This window comes from Camelus bactrianus, chromosome 22 (assembly GCF_048773025.1).
Source record: "Camelus bactrianus isolate YW-2024 breed Bactrian camel chromosome 22, ASM4877302v1, whole genome shotgun sequence".
In the NCBI taxonomy this organism is placed as follows: Eukaryota; Metazoa; Chordata; class Mammalia; order Artiodactyla; family Camelidae; genus Camelus; species Camelus bactrianus.
This window is the reverse complement of record NC_133560.1, coordinates 23322402-23342200: the sequence shown is the minus strand read 5'-3', so window position 1 is coordinate 23342200 and position 19799 is coordinate 23322402. Positions and strand designations below refer to the sequence as shown.

At 48.2% G+C, this 19799-nt stretch overlaps 1 protein-coding gene and 1 long non-coding RNA gene across 7 annotated transcripts in view; one reads left to right on the top strand and one right to left on the bottom strand.

Moving 5' to 3' along the window:
- The first annotated feature begins 167 nt into the window (after window positions 1-167).
- LOC123616621 (uncharacterized) lies at window positions 168-19752 on the top strand. The gene is made up of 3 exons (XR_006724622.2): window positions 168-284; window positions 17805-17981; window positions 19616-19752. It is a non-coding gene; the product is annotated as an uncharacterized LOC123616621 (long non-coding RNA).
- The window catches only part of ADGRL1 (adhesion G protein-coupled receptor L1), a 43840-nt gene continuing 35337 nt past the window's right edge, over window positions 11297-19799 (bottom strand). For 3 of the 6 annotated variants that reach the window (XM_074350596.1, XM_074350593.1, XM_074350597.1), the window contains 10 exons: window positions 19586-19795; window positions 19271-19491; window positions 19049-19115; window positions 18577-18668; window positions 17861-18029; window positions 16363-16491; window positions 16081-16177; window positions 15860-15988; window positions 15686-15703; window positions 11297-15235 (listed from right to left, as the gene is read on the bottom strand). In XM_074350596.1, the coding sequence (XP_074206697.1) occupies window positions 14493-15235; window positions 15686-15703; window positions 15860-15988; window positions 16081-16177; window positions 16363-16491; window positions 17861-18029; window positions 18577-18668; window positions 19049-19115; window positions 19271-19491; window positions 19586-19795 (1875 nt within the window). In that variant the 3' untranslated portion in view covers window positions 11297-14492. Of the gene's footprint in view, window positions 15236-15685; window positions 15704-15859; window positions 15989-16080; window positions 16178-16362; window positions 16492-17860; window positions 18030-18576; window positions 18669-19048; window positions 19116-19270; window positions 19492-19585; window positions 19796-19799 lie in introns of those variants that run through there. The other 3 variants (XM_074350595.1, XR_012501632.1, XM_074350598.1) reach the window with 3 other exon arrangements.

The window sequence follows — 19799 nt, the reverse complement described above, 5'->3', positions numbered from 1 at the left end:
GACGCATCCAGCAGTGGGCAACGCGGCCAACCGCCGAGCGGTGGCGCGCGGTGCTCGCTTAAGAGGGCGGGAAGGGCGGTGCTTCACCCGCGGTGATTGGCAGGGAGGAGTGGGGCGGGGGTAAAGCAGGTTCTTTGAGAGGTGATTGGCTGAGTCGGCCGCGGGGCGGGAAGGGGTAAGATTCGGTTAGGGATTCGTGAGAGACGATCGGAAGTTGGCTGCTGTCGTGGTTGAGCCTGGTGTTCAGAGAAAGGAGCGTTTGCGGACTCGGTGTCTGTCAGCAGGTGAGCGTTGCCGGAAGTTTCTCTAAGGGGCTCCCGGCCCTTAAGGCCCAGCGGCCTGGGAGTCCGTTGTGAACGTTGTGAACGTTTAACTCACCCCTGAAGGGAGAGAGTGCGGCGGTAATGCGGTTCACTGGGGCCTGGGACCAGGGAGTCAGGCCTGGTTCGAATGCCGCCCTCGCCCCCGCGAGAGCCTCTGGGAGGTTTCAGGTGGACAACCCTGTAAATGGGAGTTCGAATCTGGCCTCTGCCACTCACCGCGCGAGGTCACGTTTCCCCGCCGATTGAACCGGGTCATGAAATTTTACTGGCATGACTTATGGCTACATGATAGAAACTTATAGAAACTTCTCTCCATCCACACTCCTAGCCCGGACCACCGTCGCTCCCTGTCTGGAAGACTCCAGGAACCTCCACACTCAGTCTCTCTGCTTCCAGACGCAACAACATCCCTAATTTTACACTTTTCTATAGTAACCACGTTAAAAAAAAAAGTTAAAAAAGAACAGGTTAAATTAACTTTAATATATGTAACCCAGTATAGCCAGAGTGTCATTTAAACATGTGATCCATATTAAAAAAAAAAAAACATCTGGGGTATGTTACATTGCATTACTCAATAGTAAGGATCTGAAATCCTGTGTATGTTTTACACTTAAACTGCATCTGTGATTCAGGTGCTACATTTTTACCGGAAATAGTTTAGGTTTCATATAGTTTACCGCTGAAGTATAGGTTCACACGCCCAAGCTGTTTCCAGCATAGTTAAAAGTTTTTCATGAGCCCAATCTTTTTTGGTTGCTTTTAAATTGAAGCGTTACTTGATTTAAGTGACACGGAATGTTCGCGTTTCACAGTGGCACTAGCCACGTTCAGGTGCTCATGACCTCCTGTGCCTGCTGTATTATTGGGCAGTGCAGCTCTGAAACAGATTGGATCAGTCACAACTGCTTAAAATGTAAGTGGTTTTCTATTGTTGTCAGTGTGAGAGTACTTTCTTCAAGGCCCTACATGCGTTGTTTCTTACTCCCCACCCAGCTCCAACTTCAGTTCAGCAGACTGACCCTCTTTTTGTTCCATAAAAATCTGACATGGCACTCCTTTTCTCCCAGCTCTTGGCATGGCTGGTACCTTCTTGTCATTCAGGTCTCTGCTCAAATGTCCTCTCCTGGGGAGACCTTTCCAAGGATCTCCTAGACAGTGTTCAGATTCACAGGGTGTAAGCCTGAACAGTTTCAAGCCGCTAGCATTTCTTATCCAGCCTCCTCTGTGGCCTCTTGATGTCAGGCATTTTTGTATCTACATCTCACAATAAGTGAAAAAAAAATTTTTTTTTTTTTGTTTTTTAATTGAAAGAATTATTTTGCTTTCCCCATTGAAAAGATTTGGCTGCAAGAAAATTCACATTATGATTGGCTATGATTTCTTGGCAGTCACTGGGCATACTTGGGAATTTTTGTGACTTGAGAAAATCTAATTTTCAAATTATTTCCGAATGTAATTTGATTGTTTATGAATATGAAATTTAATGATGAATGAAATTGTTATGATGTTATGTTTTCTATACGTTTGATTAAACATTTATTCATTCCAACTTTGTAGTTTTCTTTTTGCATCATGGAACTTTTTTTTCCTTTATCTCCCCACCCCAGCCTTTTCATAGCCCCTAAAAAGCTCATCAGCCATGAGTATTATGTCTGTGGTGCTAATGAAGAAAGTGGCCCTGTCTACAATGCCTTCTCCCTACAGCTGGCTGAATAATCTTCAGTTGTAAACCAGATCATGTCATTACTCTGCTTAAAACCTTCAAAAGCTTATCATACCTAGAATGAAACTTAAGATCTTTACTGTGGCTTAGGAGGCCCTGCATGGTGGCCTCAGCTGACCTCTCAGGCCTCATCTATCAGTCTCTCTCTTGTCACCACTCTCAAGCCCTGCTGGCTTTATTTCCCATCTTTCAACACACCACATTTATTCCTGCTGCAGGGCTTTGCACTTGCTGTTCCCTCTACCTGGAGTGTGCTTCCTTCACATAATTGTGGGGCTGTTTCATTCTCATCATTTATGGTTCACCTCACATGTCCCTCCCAAAGGAGCCTTCTCAGACAACCCTAGTTAAAGTAGACCTTCATTAATCACAAAAGCCTTCTTTCTTATCTTAGGAACACTTACCAGAATCTGTATATATATATTGGTTTTACTTGTGCTTATTATCTCTTCATCCTTCAGTAGATTGAAAGCTGACTGAGGGCAGAGATCCCACCTGTCTCACATTGACCTCTCTGTATTTTCAGAGCTTAGCACAAGGCTTCACATATAGGAAGTCTTCAGTGATTTTTTTTTAAAAGAATAAATGTATATAAAGGGTTAGCATAAGGGGGAGATATAGCTCAGAGGTACAGCACATACTTAGCATGCACGAAGTCCTGGGTTCAATCCCCAGTACCTCCATTAAAAAAAATAAAATATCCTAATACCACCCCCCGAAAAAAAGACAACTAAAAAGGAAGGGGGGCTAAGCATAGTACCTGGAATGTGAAAACTACTCCATAAACATGAACTGTTAGTAGTACATAGTAATAAGTCAACGTTTTTCTTATCTAATATTTCAGGTGCACTCACACTCAAAAAAGCATAAGAAATGCTGTAACAAAATACATTCTTACCCATTACCCAGCTTAGAAGTCAAACTTACTGATGCAGTTGAAAGGCCTTATATACCCCTGCCTCAAACTCATTCCTCTCTTCTTTTTTCAAATGTAACTACAATTATGGATTTGTGTATTCTTCTGTGCGTGTTTGTACATGTTTAATATATGCCTTTAAACTATATATAGTATTGTATGTCATGTTCTCCACTTTTACATGAATAATATCTGTGCAAAGAAGAACTACTAGAGCAGGCCTAAGCCTGCTATCCTTAGAAAGTCCTGTTTGAAAGATTGGCCCTTGGCTGGTGTCTAGGAACTTGGATTTCAGGAGGTGCCTACCATTTCCTAAATGATACAGGTGGCTCATGGTGCCAAAACTGTACAGTGTGGTTTGTGTTGAACACCTGCTTTCCTTCTGGAGTCTGGAAGTTTGGTACTTGACTAGCCCCCCAGAATACCCTGGGCACTGAGTCTCTAATGAGCTTTCCTGATGGACAACATTTCACACATGTTATCACAGCTCAGCTGTAGGAAGTAAGCACATCCTGTGTGACTCCACTGGGAGAAGACTCTTGGAGTGCCTGGTTTCCTTCAGACTTTGCCCCATGAGCCTTTTCCCTTGGCTGATTTTGCTTTGTAACCTTTCGCTGTAAGAAACCATAGCCCTGAGTAGGCTATATGCTAAATCCTTTGAGTCCTCCTAGTAAATCATTGAAATGATGGGTGATCTTGGGGACCCCTGACACAGTATCATACTGGATATATCCTGACAGGGCTGGAACTAGGAGGAGGAAAGCAAGGGCACAAAATTTAAGGAGGCACTCATTGTCAGTCACACAAGTGCCAGCCTGTACCTGCATGACCCTGAGGGTGAGCGCCTCCTAAAATTTTCACTCTAGAAAACTAGCTTGCTTCACTCTGGTCCCAGCCCTACCTTCTGAAGCTTGCTTTTTTTGGTCTAACATGATGCTTTTGAGATGTATATATGTGACACATGTGTAGCTCTAAGTCATTTTCACTGCTACATAGCTGTGCTGTCTGATGTGGTAGCTACATGTGGCTATTTGTATTTCAGTTAATCAAAATTAAATGAAAAATTAAATTCCCCAGCCACTTAGCTACTTTTCATATGTTTGATAGACACCTGTGGCTAATGGCTACCACATTAGAAAACTTAAAGAATACTTCCATGATCACCGGAAGTTTTGTTGGACAGTGTTTACTTATCCATTTACCTCTTGCTTGATACTTAGTTTCCAGTTTTCTACTCTTACAAACAGCGCTGTAGTGTTCATTGTTGTGCACGCTCTCTGTGTACACATGCAGGAGTCTCCCTAGGATACGTATCTAAGAGTTGAATTGCTGGGTTTGGGGAATATTCACCTTTACTTGATATTGCCAGTTCTTCAAAATGATCACTCCAGTTCTCACTACCACCGGCAGTGTTGCTCTTGCTCAGTGTCCTTATCAACACTTGCTATTGTCAGACTTTAACATGTTTGTATCTCTGATGGGTGTGAATTAGTGGTTTCAGTTTGTATTACCCTGATTATGAGTGAGCTTGAGCTTTTATATGTGTTTATTGGGCCATTTGCCTTTTGTGAATTGCCTGTTCATATCTTTACCCATTTTCCTACTGGATTGTCCATCTCTTGAGTGCAGGAGTTCTTACATCTGAGGCTTTCCTCTTCATTTGTGTGGTATCTTCTGATGTTCAGAACTTATTATTATCATTGTTATTATTTTATTATCAGAATTATAAATCTTCTTACAGTTTGTGTTTTTTTTTGTGTGTGTGCCTTGCTTAAAAAATCTCACTCTGAGGTCAGTAAGATATCCTACTGTATTTTCTTCTGGAAGTTCTACTTTTCATATTTAGCTTTAAGAAGAAATCTACCTGGAATTTATTTTTGTTTATGATGTGTGGTAGGACTGTGTTGTAAAAATTTTAATGTGGTAACCAGTTGTCTCAGCTCTATTTACTGAGGAGTACAGTGGTTCTTAAAATGTGATCCCCTGGGGATCCCCAAGAACCTTTTAGGGAATTCATGAGATAAACTAAAAGAATGATTCTAAGGCATCACTTGCCTTTCTCATTTACGCTATGTGTTGTCATGTGCACTATTGGTACAAAAGTAATGATGGGTAAGGCTGCTGACCCCTCAAGCAGGAATCAGTGCAGTGTCGCCATGATGTGGTAGCGGTTGCCATTGTATTCCTCACCACCACACACTCAAAGTTAAAACAGTTTCACTTAAGAATATCCTTAAAGAAGCAGTGAAAGTAGTAATTGTGTTCAGGCTTAGCCCTGCAGCAGGTCTTTCTAATATTCTGTGTGGCGAAATGGGAAGTTTGCATAGAGCAGTTCTGTCGCATGCTGGAGAAGGATGGTGGTTGAGGTAAAGCACTTGTGTAGTTGTTTGAGTTTAGATAGAACTGCTGACTTTTTTCATGAACACCATTTTTTACTTGAATAGTTATTAATTATTCAGATTAGGATATTTGGCATATAGTTTCTTAGACATGAAGTGAGTGATCACTTAGAGTACAATTGACAGTTTGTTGCCAATAATCATATTCGAACTTTTAAGCAAAACTTAGACATTTGGGAAACTTATTCACCACCGTGAGCCTGACTTTTCAGGATTTAAAGGCTTTCCTGATGAGATCAGTGGTGATACTAACAAATATGATTGTGAAAATACTGTATAGTGAAATGCAAAAACTCAGTATATCAGTATTTTCCAGAAGACCAATGCATGATGTTACAAAATCAGTCATGAGTAAAAAGATCAATTAAAATTGTAAGATAGGCCAGTGGGTTTCATTGTAACAGTATGAAAAGTTTATTGATACAATTTCACATTCCACATTGTAACTAACTTTAATACACCACTACTTGTTGAGTTTTGGTATAGTAGCAAAGTAGAATATCCCCAATTAGCTGAAAAGGCTTTAACACTCCTCCCTTTCCCAATTATGTATCTATGTGAGGCTGGATTTTCTTCATATATTTCAACCCAAACATCATATTGCAACAGATTGGCTGCAATAAACTGTGTGAGAATCCAGCTGTCTTTCATTAACACCAGACAGGAGCTTTACAAAAATGTAAAACAATGCCATTCTTTTCACTACTTTAAATGTACACAGTTATTTTAAAATAAATAGGTTATTTATATTAACATTTAGTAGATTTATTAGCTAATTTAATTTAGTTAAATATTTAAAAGTTTCCTGAGTTTTAATTTCCAGTTCAGTAAATATAAATACATATAGTCTCTGTCCCCATAAACAGCAGTTCGTTAGGGTCCACATTAATTTTTTTTTAATTTAATTTTTTAGAGCAGTTTTAGGTTCATAGCAAAATTGAGAGTAAGGTACATAGACTTTTCATATACCCTTTCCCCCTCCCACGTGCATAGTATCCCCAAGCATGAACAGCCACCACCAAAATGGTAAATTTATTGCAATTAATGAGCCTGTACATCATCACCCAAAGTGTGTAGCTTACTTAAGGCTCACTCTTGATGAACATGTATCCATCATTACATTATTGTACAGAATATTTTCACTGCCCTAAAAATCCTCTGTGCTCTTCCCAGTCATCCCCCGCCACACTCATTAATTTTTAAAAGGCTAAAGTGATCCCAAGACCAAAAATTGTAAGATCCTCTGAATTAATCCATCCTTTTCCTAGTGATCTGTAATCTCTGCCTAGAGCAGGTTTCCATCTAGTCACATGTCTTCCATTGGTCTTTTTGTTTCTTCCTGTGCCAATACCACATTGTCTTAAATATTACCACACCATAATCAATCTTGGTAAGGCTAGTTTCCCATCTTGTTCTTCTTCCATTGGTGTTGGTTATTCTTGGCCTTTGTTCTTCCACAGAAATTGGGATGCAGAAATATTTTTTCCTATGACAAAAGTATTATATGTTTAATGCAAATAATTTTTAAAATACAGAGTTGTGAGAAAGTTATAATTACCCACTACAGATAAACTGTTAATATTCTGGTGTATAGCTTTATATTCTGCATGTATTACATATATATACACACATACACATACATGCACAATACACAGTTTCACATATGTATACATACATTTTTGTATATATGTGCCATCAAAACAAAAGTGGGGTTATATTTTACCTTGTTTTTATATCTAGGTTTCTCCCCTTAGTATTATGCATATATTTCCATGTCATTTAGTATTCTTCTGCATTATCATTTTTAATGGCTTCATGGTATTCTGCTTATGAGTGTGTAATTGTTGTTATAATTTATGTAACAATTTTCTATGCTGAAATTTTAGATGCTTTCTTGTTTCACCTCAGAAGCCTGACTACAGCTAACCTTCTTGCCACTGTCTTCATTTACATGTGTGATTCCTTAGGGTCAATTCCCAGGAGAGGACTGGTTGGCTTAAAGTGAGGGCTTCAGTTGTGAGAAGCTGGGATAACTTGAACAGAGGCAAAGGGTGGTGGAAGACAGTGGGGCCAGGCAGATAGAAAAAAGTGGGAGTTGCAAGGGTTTTGGTCAAGAAGGTCCCAGTGAAGTAAGAAGGGATATAAATGGGGGAAAAAGAAGCCAGCAAGGTCCTGCCATCACAGCTCACTGACTGAGATGTTTGAAAGGGTAAGAGAGGAGCAGAATAAGCCTGAGGAAATTGTAGTGATGAAGGACTAGCCTCAGCACAGCTGCCCTAGAGCTTCCCAAGGGCTCATGGGAGAGAGGAGGTTTTCTCAAGGGCAGAGGTGCCAGTGCTTTCAGTCCTTTGGGGATCTGAAGAGAATACTCTGTTGCTCTGCTTTAATGCTTTCCCTCTGCCTTAACTCACATGGGTCTACTCTGGACAGTCCTAAAATACTAGCTACATAGGGACCATCAGGCTGTGACACAGTTAGTGGGCATCTCCTCTGATGTAGGGAGCCAAGCTGAAGTGGGGTTGGCAGGCAGTGATGGGGGCCTGGCAACGGCAGCTGAGGGCAGGCAGCCCCTGGGATCGGAAGACCAAGATGGAGGCCTGGCCCAGCTTTCTCTTATTAGCTGAGTGAACGTGGGTACATTCTCGAACTTTTCTGAGCTTCAGCTTCTGCAGCTGTAAAACAGGGCTAAGTAAAACCTGCCTCACAGGTAGTTGAAAGGATTAAATTGGACAGCATTCATAAAGCATCTACAGGGTGTGGGCTCTTTGAACTGCTTAGTAATCTTATTTGAGTAAGTTATTTAATCATTCTAACTTCAGTTTCCTCATCTGATAAATGGGGATAATAATACACTTCTTGTGATAAGTAAGATGAAATGTAAGAAAGAGCTTTGAAATGAATCTCAACAAGTTATTGTTTCTGGGCACGTGCAAATGGTTGCCCCAAGTGTGTACGGGTGCCAGTAACAAGCACTGAAGGTCACAGGTTGTCAGGCACAGCAGGTTTTACTGTGTGTGTGGAGGAGTTGGATGTGTGCAGTGCTGGGAGAGTAAAGGACACAAAGGCGGAGGAGTTGGCCGTATTGTAGAGTCTCATCTTACGCCAGGATTAAATTTTAGAGTCAGAGCATGAGTTACGTTTACCCTTAAAGCTCCTCACTTGTTCACAGAGCATCTCTCATTAAGTTCAGTAGAATCAGTTCCTCTTCAGCATAGGATTGGGTTGGGCACCAACTAAAATGTTGAGCTTAGGTTTCAGGGCCATGCTGAATTAAAAACAGCTACCCACAGTGAGAGATGCATGGGAACTGAGAGCAGCTGAGGGAGTGGTCTTAAATCCTATCTCAGGGCCTCTGGGTCTTATGCTCAATACAGCTTTATGTCCTTTAACAAATATTTATTGATCACCTACTGTGTGCCAGACACTGTGCTAGACAATAGGGAACAGCAGTTAAAAAGATAGACCATTGCACATTATCTTCTAGTCAGGGAGGCAGACAATAAACAAACAAAAAAGATAGTTTGTGAGATGGGAGTACTATGGGAGACAAAACAAGACAGGGGTTAGGACATTCTGGAGTGGCCACTTGCAATTTAAATGAAATAGCCTGGGAAGCTGGGAAACTCTGATTTTCATAAGCCCTGTAGAAGAATAAATGAACCCTACGAACAGCCAGTGCAAAGGCCCTGAGGCAGGGAGGAGGGTGCCTGCATGTTTGTGGACAGTGAGGACCCCAGTGTGGCTGGAGTGGCGGGAAGGAGGAGGAGAGCCATGGGGATGAGATCTGATGCTGTAGGGCCTTGCTGATCTTGGCCAGGCCTCTCACCTGGGTGAGAGAGGAGGACTTTGGAGAGTTTAGAGCAGAAGAGGGACAAAATATGCTTAGTGAGATCACTCTGGTTTCGGTGTTGAGAAAAGGTTGAAGAGGGACAAGGGAGCTACTTAGAGGACTGTTATAGTGATCCTGGTGAGAGACAGCAGTGGCTTGAACCAAGGCAGTGAGAACTAGTTAATTCTGGATATTTTTAAGTTACAGCCTACATTGCATCTACTGTCAGGTTAGATGTGGGATATGAAACAGTAAATGAGTTCAAGGGAAGCTCCAAGGGTTTTAGCTTCAGTCTCGGGGTGGAGAAGCCTTTGGGAGAAACTGGAGCAGCAGCTGTGTACGTGTGTGTGTATGTATGTAACTGGTTTAGGACAGGTTAAGTTTGAGATCTTAACTAGACACCCAGGGGGAGATGTGGAGTAGATAGTTGGATCTAAATGAATCCAGAGCTCAAGGTAGAAGTGTTGGCTAGAGCTCTGTGTTTGGAAGTCATCAGCATGATAGACAGTGCAGCTGACCCTTGAACAGTGCAGAGGGTTAGGGATTCTGATGCCTGTGCAATCAAAAATCCACATAGAAGTTTTGACTCCCCCTCAACTTAACTATTAATAGCTACTGTTGACTGGAGACTTACTGATAACATAAGCAATCAGTTACACATATTTTGTATGTTATATGTATTAGATGCTGTATTTTTATAATAAAATAAGCTAGAAAAAATGTTAAGAAAGTCATAAGAGAAAATACATTTACAATACTGTACTGTATTTATCAATACTGTAAGTTTACATCATCTGTTTACAGGATGAATCATCTATCAGTAGCTACATCAGTATTGCCTTATATGATACAAAATACTGTAGATGTTACACATCTTAACACTGTACATCAAAAATGAAAAGATGATGTGAAAAATAAATTCATATTTATTACAGGTATAATAATTCATGCATTGATAATGAGGAAGCAGCAATGATTGCTTTATGGCAGCCTAGTGAATTTGATGATGCCATGTACCATCTGTGTTTTTGTGCATAAGTTTTGATAAATTTTAACTTTTTATAATAGGTTCATGTATATTTTATGGTAGTAAATGATGAAATAGACTAGTATCTACATATATTTTATGTATTCATGACATACCTTTTTCTTAACTTTTTTGATATTTCTAGGCTACGTGGTTCATCTGTGAGTTTTTATTTAAATTGTCACAAACCTCCCAAAAATTTTTCCAACATACTTATTTAAAAAAATTCACATCTAAGTGGACCTGTGCAGTTCAAACCTGTGTTGCTCGAGGGTCAACTGTATTTAAAACCATGAGGTGGGATGAGATCACCCAGGGAGTGGATGTTGGTAGAGAAAAGGTCCAAGGCTAAGTTGGGCTTGTCAACATTAAGAGGTGAGATGAGAAGGAACCAGCGATGGAGACTGGGAAGGAGTAGCTTTGGGTGGAGAGGAGGAATGGGTGAGTGTGGCATCCTGGATGCCTGTGTTGAGGGCAGAGGGGCATGGAGAAAGGTGTTTGCACTGTTAGGTCATTCCTCTCTCTGAGCATTGGCAGTGTTATTTGAGAATGTGAAATACACATGATGCAAGTCCACTGTCATGATTGAAGATACACAATTCCAGTAATGTGTGGGAGTCTAGGAGTGGCTGTGGGAATCATACAGGCACAGCTTACAGTTCCTGTGCTATGCTTTAATATAGCCTGTGGACGGCGTCCAGGCCGAGAAGGGCTTCTCTGAGAAGCCACATGGCACAGTGCCCTGGCCCATTCAGCCTTGGATGTGCATCCAGGCACTGTAAGCCTCAGTTTCCCTATCTGTAAAATGGAGCTCTGATAACCTCCACCCAGAGCATTTATACGGATTCAAAGAGAAATTGCACCTTAATTGCTCAGCCAGGCCCAGGAACCCCCCAGGTTCCATAAACAGTAATGATTCCGTGACTTTGTGTTCACTGTGTGTTCTCCACTGTGTGTTCTAAATGCTGCAGTACAGGTGCCTCACTGTGTCACAGACTCACGGGGATGCTCCGTGCAGATCCACTCACCCATTCCTCTCCACCCACCCCACCAAATGAGTCACACCACTCTTGTCATTCCAAGAAATCTTAATTTCTTTATTGTTTGATTTTTTTTTGACTCAACAATTTTTTTTAACTTTTTGTTTTTTTCTGAAACGTTCTTGTTGTTATGAGCCTTTTGTTTTGTTCTCGTTAAATGCACTCGACCCAAAATTGGTTTGGCATATCGAAAAGGAGACCAAGGAGGGACTGAGGGCAAGGGAGAAGGGGGAGGAGGCCTGAATGGACAGAGAGAAATTGAGGGTGAGAGAAGAGGAACACGGAGACAGTGAGAAAGATAGGGAAAGAGGTGGAGACAGAGAAAAAGGAAGGCAAGGAAAACCAAACACAAAAGCAAAAAAAAAAAAAAAAAAAAAAAAAAAATCCAGAGAAAAATAATTAACAAGATTTAAAAGCAAATGAATTCAGGGGCCCAAGGAAGGGAGTAGGAGAGGAAACCAAGACCCTTCCTTCTCTATACCGTCCCAGCTGGGGTGGGGGCATCAAGGCACCAGGTCTGGTTGGGGTGGGGGGACACCTGGGCTCTCGGGGTAGCTTTGTGCTGGACTGCAGTGGTGTCCAGCTCTACCAGGGGGGCCCTGCCACGCAGCTCTGAGGCCTGGGAATCCACCTTGGTGATTCTGGCTGGAATGGGAACCAAGGGACCCCCTGCACCCTCACTCTCCCTTTGATTGTCGGAGTCTGGAGAGATAAAAGGAGGATTGGGCAGGGGAGAGGAAGCAGGACTCCTTGCTTGCCTCCAGTGCCCCTGGGAACTCTCCCATCCTGCCTTCTCTTCCAGCCCTCTCTGCTAGTGTCAGAGGCAGCCTCTGACTAGCTGGGTTGATGCCCAGGCTGGGCCATCTCCTCCATTTACCCTTGTCTCCCACCAACTCTTCACAGGTCTCTAGCCACCACTCCCTACAGAGGAGTTCCTGGCCTAGTGAAGCCAAGGAAAGCCATGGATCTGTCTCCTGCCTCCCTCACAAAGCCATCCGGACAAGACCTTTCCCATCCTTCATCTCCCTGTCCAGACTCACCCATGGTCTGGTGAAAGGGGTTAATTAAGCCTTCCTACCCAGAAAAAAACAGTTGGAACCCAGCCTTACTTTCTCCCCGCACCTACCCCCCTGAATGGGACAAACCACCATCTTTGGTCTGACCCCTTCTCCCCTAACTGATGGGGACAAGCCAGCCCCAGCTCCCCAGGAGGAGGGGCATTCTAGCAGCAAAAAGGGCCCCTCCAGCCACTTATCTGTCCCTTCCCTCAGTTCCTCCCTAGAGTCCCTCCCCCTTAACCTAAAGAAATTCATGGCAGCAGCAGGCTAAGACCCAAAGATGTTTGAAAACTCATGGCACTTGTGAGAAAAGAGGGACAGAGATGAGAGGTCAGAGCAGAGGTGGAGGGCCACCCCTGGGGAAATGGCAATGATGGGGCTGGGCTAGTATGGCAATGGGACTACGCTACCCCCAGTGTTGGGGGGTTGTTGCTGGGAAGGCCAGGGTGACAGACTGGAGAGGAGGGGACTGGGAGAGGTACTCAGGGGACATCCCAAGCCTGGAACTTCTGGTATCTGCAGGTTTGGGGTTGAGCCCTCAGAAGGTGGGTGTCCCGACCCTAGCCAGGCCTGGTACCTGGTATTGCCCTCCCCTGCGGGAGTGTGTAGGGTAGGGAAGGTGATTTCTCACCTTTGGCCTCCCCACCCCCTGAAAGAAGACAACCTCACCACTCCCAGCCCTCCCTTCTCAGTCATACCCACCACTATCAAACCCTGCTGCCCTCTTTTTCCTTCCCCGTCAACCTCTCTAGGCAGGAAATCAGCCACTTCTTCCCAGGCCAGAGTCCCAGAAGCAATATACAAGAAGCAGGAACTCAAAGGGAAAGCACAGCCATCTTGGCAAAAGCATCTTTGGGTGTGAGGGTGCCTCCCCCGGGCCAGTGGGGAGGGGTGGCGGAGACAGGCCCCGAGTCCTGGGGCAGGCAGTGAGGTACACGCCCCAGGAGGGCTGAATGATGCCAGGGAGAGGCGGAGCGGGGAAGGAGGCGACAGAAACGGGTGCCGGGAAGGAAACGGGTTCTTTGTTTCGATGTTGCTTCTAGATTTTGTTTTCTGTCTCTGGATTGTAAAAAGCTGCTCTGGCGGCCCGCCCACCCCGGCTGGGGATGCACACATACACGGAGAAGTCCTGGCTGCCAGGGCCCGGTGGCGCAGCTCTGCTCCGGAGAAATCCCGGGCTGGCCGGGCCGCAGGTTCCCGGTGGCTTCAAGTGATGAGATTTTCTTTTTTTTTTCTTTTTTTTTTCTTTTCCATTTCATTGAAATATTTACAGCAATGGGGGAAGAGGAGGAGAGAGGAAGGGGTAAGAGGGCCCCCTGGGGAAAGATCCAAGCCCAGGACCCACTCCCCAGGGAGATCCAGACCCAAAATCTGCTCCCCAGATAGCCGAGCCCACAGGACTGGGAACTGCTCAAATATGGCCACCCCTGTGGGCTGGGGGCCCTGCGGGGAGTTGTGCTTCATCAGGAGTCGCCCCAAGGGAGGGGGTCATTGGGTGCACTCAAGGAGGGCTGAGGGGGGCAGGCTTGCTGGGAAGGCAGGGACAAAGAGCAGAAAGAAGGAGCTTCGGAGAAAGATCTACCTTTAAACCACCAGCCACAACTGCCCATTCCTCTTGCCTTGGGGCTTTCTCCCACCTAGGGTTCTCTCCCCGGCCAGAGGCCCCAGGCTCCTCAGAGCAGGGAACTGCAGTGCAGAGGAACCTGTCCATCTGTCCTGCCTCCACTGCTCCCTCCCGGTGCAGCTGGCAGCACTTCTGGCTGCAAAGAGAGGAGCAGCTGACAGGTTCCATCCAGCAGGGCCTTTGGCCCAGGGAAACCGGAGCCCTCGTTTCCCTCCAGGGAGTAGGAAGAGTAGGGGGGAGGGGGAGGTCAAGAGTGGGCTTCACCCTTCCAAATTTTCCTTCCTCACTCCCCTGGGGACCTCTTGGCTCCTCACCGCACTTCCCCCAAATTGAGCTGGTGCACATGGCTGGTGGGAAACCCTGTCTGTGAACCCTGCACCTTAGGCCCCCACAGCAGAGCCCCTGAGGGGCTTGGAGGGCCCACGGCCAAGGGGTGCCTGGAGAGAGTGGTCCATTGGCCACTGCCTCCATCAGTCTCCCTCTCCCACCAGAGCCCCGCCCAGGGTTCCCTCCCTGGCCTGGGCCACCAGCCCCTGGTCCATGAGGTCCCTTAGAGACTGGTAACCAGTTGCATCTGCCCATCCCCATCAGGCCCTGGCCCCTCAAGGCCTGGGGCCGCCAGGTAGCCCTCATGGCTGGGCCGCCGCACCTGGTAATAGCCCTGCAGGGGGTTCCGGGCCACCAGGGCCGGCGGGCGCGAGGTGTAGTAGATTTCGGGGGGACCAGGGGGTGCGGGTGGGGGTGGGGGCAGGGCCTCACTGGGCCCCTCAGGGCTGCTGTCCGGGTAGGAGGGCGAGTCCCGCAGGTTGGCCCCGCTGGCATAGAGGGAGTCCCGGCCCGGAGGGGAGGAGAGGGGCCGGCTGGTGGCCCCATCCTCCGCCGTGCAGCTCTCCGACTCGTCCAGATCGCTCTGGTACAGCACCGACTGGGCCCGGGGCAGCAGCAGTGGCTCCTCCAGGGCCTTGTAGAGAAGTTCGATCTCTGCCCGGTCAGCACCCCCGGGCCCACCTGCCTCTTCCTCGCCGCTGCCCCCCGGCACAGGGGGCACAGGGGGCTCAGGTGGCGGAGGGCCCTTGGCTCCGCTGCTGCCGCCCCGCAGGTTGTTGTGCACCAGCTCCGAGATGATCATCTTCTCGAAGGCAGCAGCGTCGGCCAGGTTCCGGCCTCGAGGTGGCTCGGGGCCCCCGTCCCCTGGAGGGAAATCCCCACTTCGCAAGGAGTAACTGTTGTTGAAGTTGCCGTTGAGGGGCAGCGTGTCCATGCCGCAGGCTTCCCGGCCTCCCAAGGGGTGCTCTGCAGGCAGAAGGGAGCTGCTCAGAAGGAGAGCCAGGCAGTGAGAGGGGCGCAGGCCATGTGGAGGGGGTTGTCTGCTTTCATCTGGTTTTCCCTGGGCTGAACCCTGCCCCTGGGGACTTGTATTTGCTCCCTTCCCTGGTAGTGGGGACACTAGCTCAACAGTTGTTAATGGAGGTGGGTGTGGTAACCAGTTTCCCCAGGGTCCCCTCCTAGCTGGGGGCTCAGAATCTCAGCAATATGAGGAGATCTGAGTGACCAGGTCCATTTCCCATGGTCTGACCCCCATCACCTTCAATCCCCACCTAATGCAATACCATCCAGAGACTGTATGTGTGCTTGGTGGGGGGCACCTGAGTTCTCTCTAAGTGAAGCCATCTGAGGAGGTCACTGTTGCGTTGCATTCCCCTCCCGACCTTGGAAATGTTACTAGGAAACAGTCACACTTACTGGGTTCCCGGTAGCTCCCTGCAGTTGCCAGTGAGGAGGGAAAAGAGAAGGTGAGGGTGAGCTCAGAATGCCAAGTCCAGGTTCCAGGTCAGGAAGCATGAGGTTGCCCCAAGTGGAGACCCCACACTCCCTGACCTGGGCCATCACCCTCTCCTGGCACCAGCGTGCTCTCACCTGGGGAGTTGAAGACGGGGGGTGAGGAGGGATTGAAGCCCACTGACTCAGCAATGAGGGTGTTGTAGGGGCTAGTGCCCCCACGGGGCTGCAGCACAGGGTTGGTCAGCAGATGGTTCCCCATGGTACCTGCCCAAGAGGTCAGAGGTCACAAGGCAGCCAGGGGACACAGGCCTGGGAATCTTGAGGGACTGGAGCTGGCTCAGGGGATGCCATCTCACCTCGGTTCAGGGTAGGGGTGCTGTTGATGTCGCCTGCCATGAAGGAGGATTCCGTCTGTTTCCTCACGGTGTCATTCCACATCCTCCGGATTCGGCTCTGGGGACACAGCCCAGATGTGAGGGGGCTCTTGGGCCGCCTACCCACCAGGATCCTTCTGAGACCACTTGCCTGATGAGCACTACCAGGGACCTGGGTGGAGAACTGCCCTACCTCTCGGGCTCTCGGGTCCAACACTCAGCCCCAGGGAGCCCTGCCTGGTGCCCCAGCCCCAGCCCGGATACCTGGGTCCCCGTGTAGTAGCGGGTGTTGCTCCGCATGGCTGAGGTCTTGAGTGAGCCATGAGCGCCCCCGGGCGGGGAGCGGATGCAGCAGTAGGAGTGACGCAGGCACTTGCTGTACTCCTTATGCACCTGAGGGGCGAGGAGGACAGGCAGTTGGCAGTGGGTGCCCCGGCCTTGGGAGTCCAGAGACCAAGCTCCCGGTGGGCATCAGAAACCTCACTATCTCCTGTCCCCTAACAGCCAGCCATGCAGGCTCTCTCTTCCCACCCAGGCCCATCCTCCTTTCTCCACCTTCACCAACAATTTCTCATCCATTTATTCACTCGGCAGATCTTTACTAAGCATCCTCTGTATACCCGGCATGGTTTAGGCCCCAAGGATAGACACAGATCAGACACAAAGCCCTACTTCTCAGAGCTCGTATTTTCTAGTAGACAGAGATAGAATATATGTGCAAACATCAGAACTTGATGTTGGGTGTTTGATGGTGTGAAGTGCTGCCAAGACAACCGTGGCTGCGGGTTAGGCTGGGGTAGGGGTTGGGGGGGTGTGATTTCAAATAGATCAGGGGAGGCCTCACTGAGACGTTTCTGCAAAGACTTACAAGAAAAAAGGCAGTGAACCCTGCAGATATCTGGGGAAGGGCAGGGGACAAGCCCTGAGGAGGGTCTATGTCTAGGTGTCTAAGGGAGCAGAAGAAGGCATGGCTGGAGGGAAGGGAAGGGAAGAAAAGGGGAGCCCAGGTTGGAGCGTGTGGGCTTGGGGGCTCCTTTAAGGATGCTACTGGCACTGTGTGAGGTGGGGGCCATGCAAAGATGCTGGCTTTGACTGTGTGCCTCATGAGGGCTATGTAAGACTGTCATTGTCCCTGTGTGATGAGGACCATGGGACAGTTCTGAGCAGAACAGGGATATAATCAACCTTGCAGCAGAGAACTCCTTCATCCCCTCCTTAGGCTTACCTTCCTCACTGTTTCCCCCAGAGCAACAACGGTCTGACTGGGGCTCCCCACTGCCTTCAGGATGAGTCTACAAATGCCTTGGCTCAGTCCCCCTGGCTTTAGTCTTGAGCCTACTGCCTGTATACCCTCCCCACATTCCTCTGCTTCTGTTATCTCCTTATTTTTTATTTTTTATTTTTTTTTAAGATTCAGACTTTAACATACAAAGGAAACCTCCTATCACCACAAAACTCAGTTTGTCCCCATCACAGCAGGAAATGTTCTGTCTGGGTGGCAGCACTCAGTCATCTCCCTCCACATGCTTGATCTGTGCCCCACGCTGTGGGGAGGGTCTGTCATCACGGCCCTGTCGTGCTCTTCCAACTCTCCAAATCTGTCCTGCGGTCTCGTTCCTCCAGGCCACTATATCGTGCTCTTTCCCAGAACCCTCTTCACCCCTGGCTAAAACCTCCCTGACCCTGAGCCCGTGCTTCCCTCCCAGCAGACACACGTCCCACCACAGAAGGCAGGCACCTGGGCCCCTTCCCTGGACCTCACCTTCTTCTGTAAGGCGCAGTGAAAGACGAAGATGAAGACCCCCTGGAAGGCGTTGAAGGTGGTGAAGAGATAGGCCATGACCACCGACTCCTTGTTGATGAAGAGGAGGCCGAAAGCCCAGGTGAGGCCCAGCAGGAAGAGCAGCGCGATGGCCCCCAGGGCCCAGGATCTGGGGATGAGTGGAGAGGGGACAGGGATGTCAAATGTCAAAGTCCCCACTAGCAGAGACCCCTCCTGCAGAGCCTTGCTACATGTCCCGCTTTGGGTGGGCCTGGATACTGCCTGCAAAGACCCGCTCAGGGTGAGTGGGCCTGCCCAGCAACACTTTGACCCAGGCTGATCCCGAGGGGCAGGCAGAGGTCAGGGGCCAGGGTTCCATGAATGGCCAGTCCTTCCCCTGCACCCTTCATCCTTTTGGCCATGTTTCCAGGCCTTTAAACCATCTTTTGCTGCCTATTTCTCTTTAAGTTGCCCTGAAAGGGACTCAGCCTCACCCTAAGCAGTTACGTGCCTAAGACTATTGTTGGATGTGTTAATGCCACGTTTTCTAATACTTTTTAAATAGCTACGTAAACAGCACAATGAAATAACAATTTTGTCCTTAAAATCACAGTATGTGACACCAGAGGTGAGAACACTAGCTTTTAGGAAACCCTGGGAGAGGCCTGGCCCAGCTTGGGGGGCTTGGGGCATGGGTGTGGGGAGGGGGTGCTCACTTAATGTTGTCGAGGCGACTGGAGTCGGGCTTGAGCACAGATGAGCTCCGGATCATCTTATGCAGAGTCACCATGAGAAACACCAGGTTCACCTGGGGATGGGACAAGGGGAAGAGCTGGGCCGGGGTCGCTCTGCCTCTTGGTGTCAGCTCCTGGCCAAGTCTCAGCCTCAACCCCCCTTCTTCAGGGCCCCCTCTGCTGGTGTACCTGTCCCCAGGTGCCTGCTGACCGGTAGCTCTTAATGTGGCTCCTGGGGCTGGGGGGCCAGGGCCCATGGCCTGACACAGAGCAGGGGCTCATGTCACAGCTCCTGGATGGACGGCACTCTACAGACCCACTCTGCTCGTTTTCTTAGTTGGCTGCTCAGTTCTGGTGGTTTTCAAGGGCTTGGGGAGAATGGGGGGCTTGGGGTCAAAGCTAGCCTAGGTGAAGGACAGGGATTCAGTACTGGGGATACTTCCTTACAACTTACCACGATAACAAAGGACACGGGCCCAATAAAGCTCCAAATGAAATAATTGTCCACTCGGAGCCAGCAGCTGTAAAGAAAGCAGGGCCAGGGTAGCAAGAGGTAAAAGGGTGGGCTTTCCCCCCTCTGACTCCAGGAGCCCAGTGCCCCAAGGTCCTGGCCCAAGGAGTGCTGCTGAGCAGGGAGCCAAGGAAGAGGAGAGACTTGGGGGTGAGGGGCACTCACGCCTTCTCGGTGCCGTAGCTGCGGTAGTCGATGGCGGCTGCGATGCCCACCACCAGGGCTGGGAAGCAGTACCCGCCCAGGTAGTAGTACTTGGTGCGGGAGTACTCGCTCTCAAACACCTCCACCAGCAGCAGATAGAGGTGCACGCCCTCCAGGCACAGCCAGGAGAAGGCAGCCAGGAAGAAGTAGTGCAGCAAGCCAGCGAAGATGGGGCAGGCAATCTAAGGGGGTGGGGAGCACCACAGGTGAGGGGCTGCCCCCGGCCGGCTGGGGTCACCTCTCCCCCAACTGTTCCTGCCCCAGAGTCCTGCTCACCTCATACTGAGTCTTGTCTATCCCAACCAGGAAGAGCAGCTCAGCCAGGAAGAGGTTGATGCACAGGTTCTTGTGGATGGTGTTCCGGTCAGTCTGCAGTCCCCGCAGGAAGCAGAAGGTGGAGATGCAGATTGCCAGGCAGACCAGGGAGATGACGATGCCCACCCAGGTGATGACCGACAGCAGCAGCTCATTGATGCGGCCCTGGTACTGG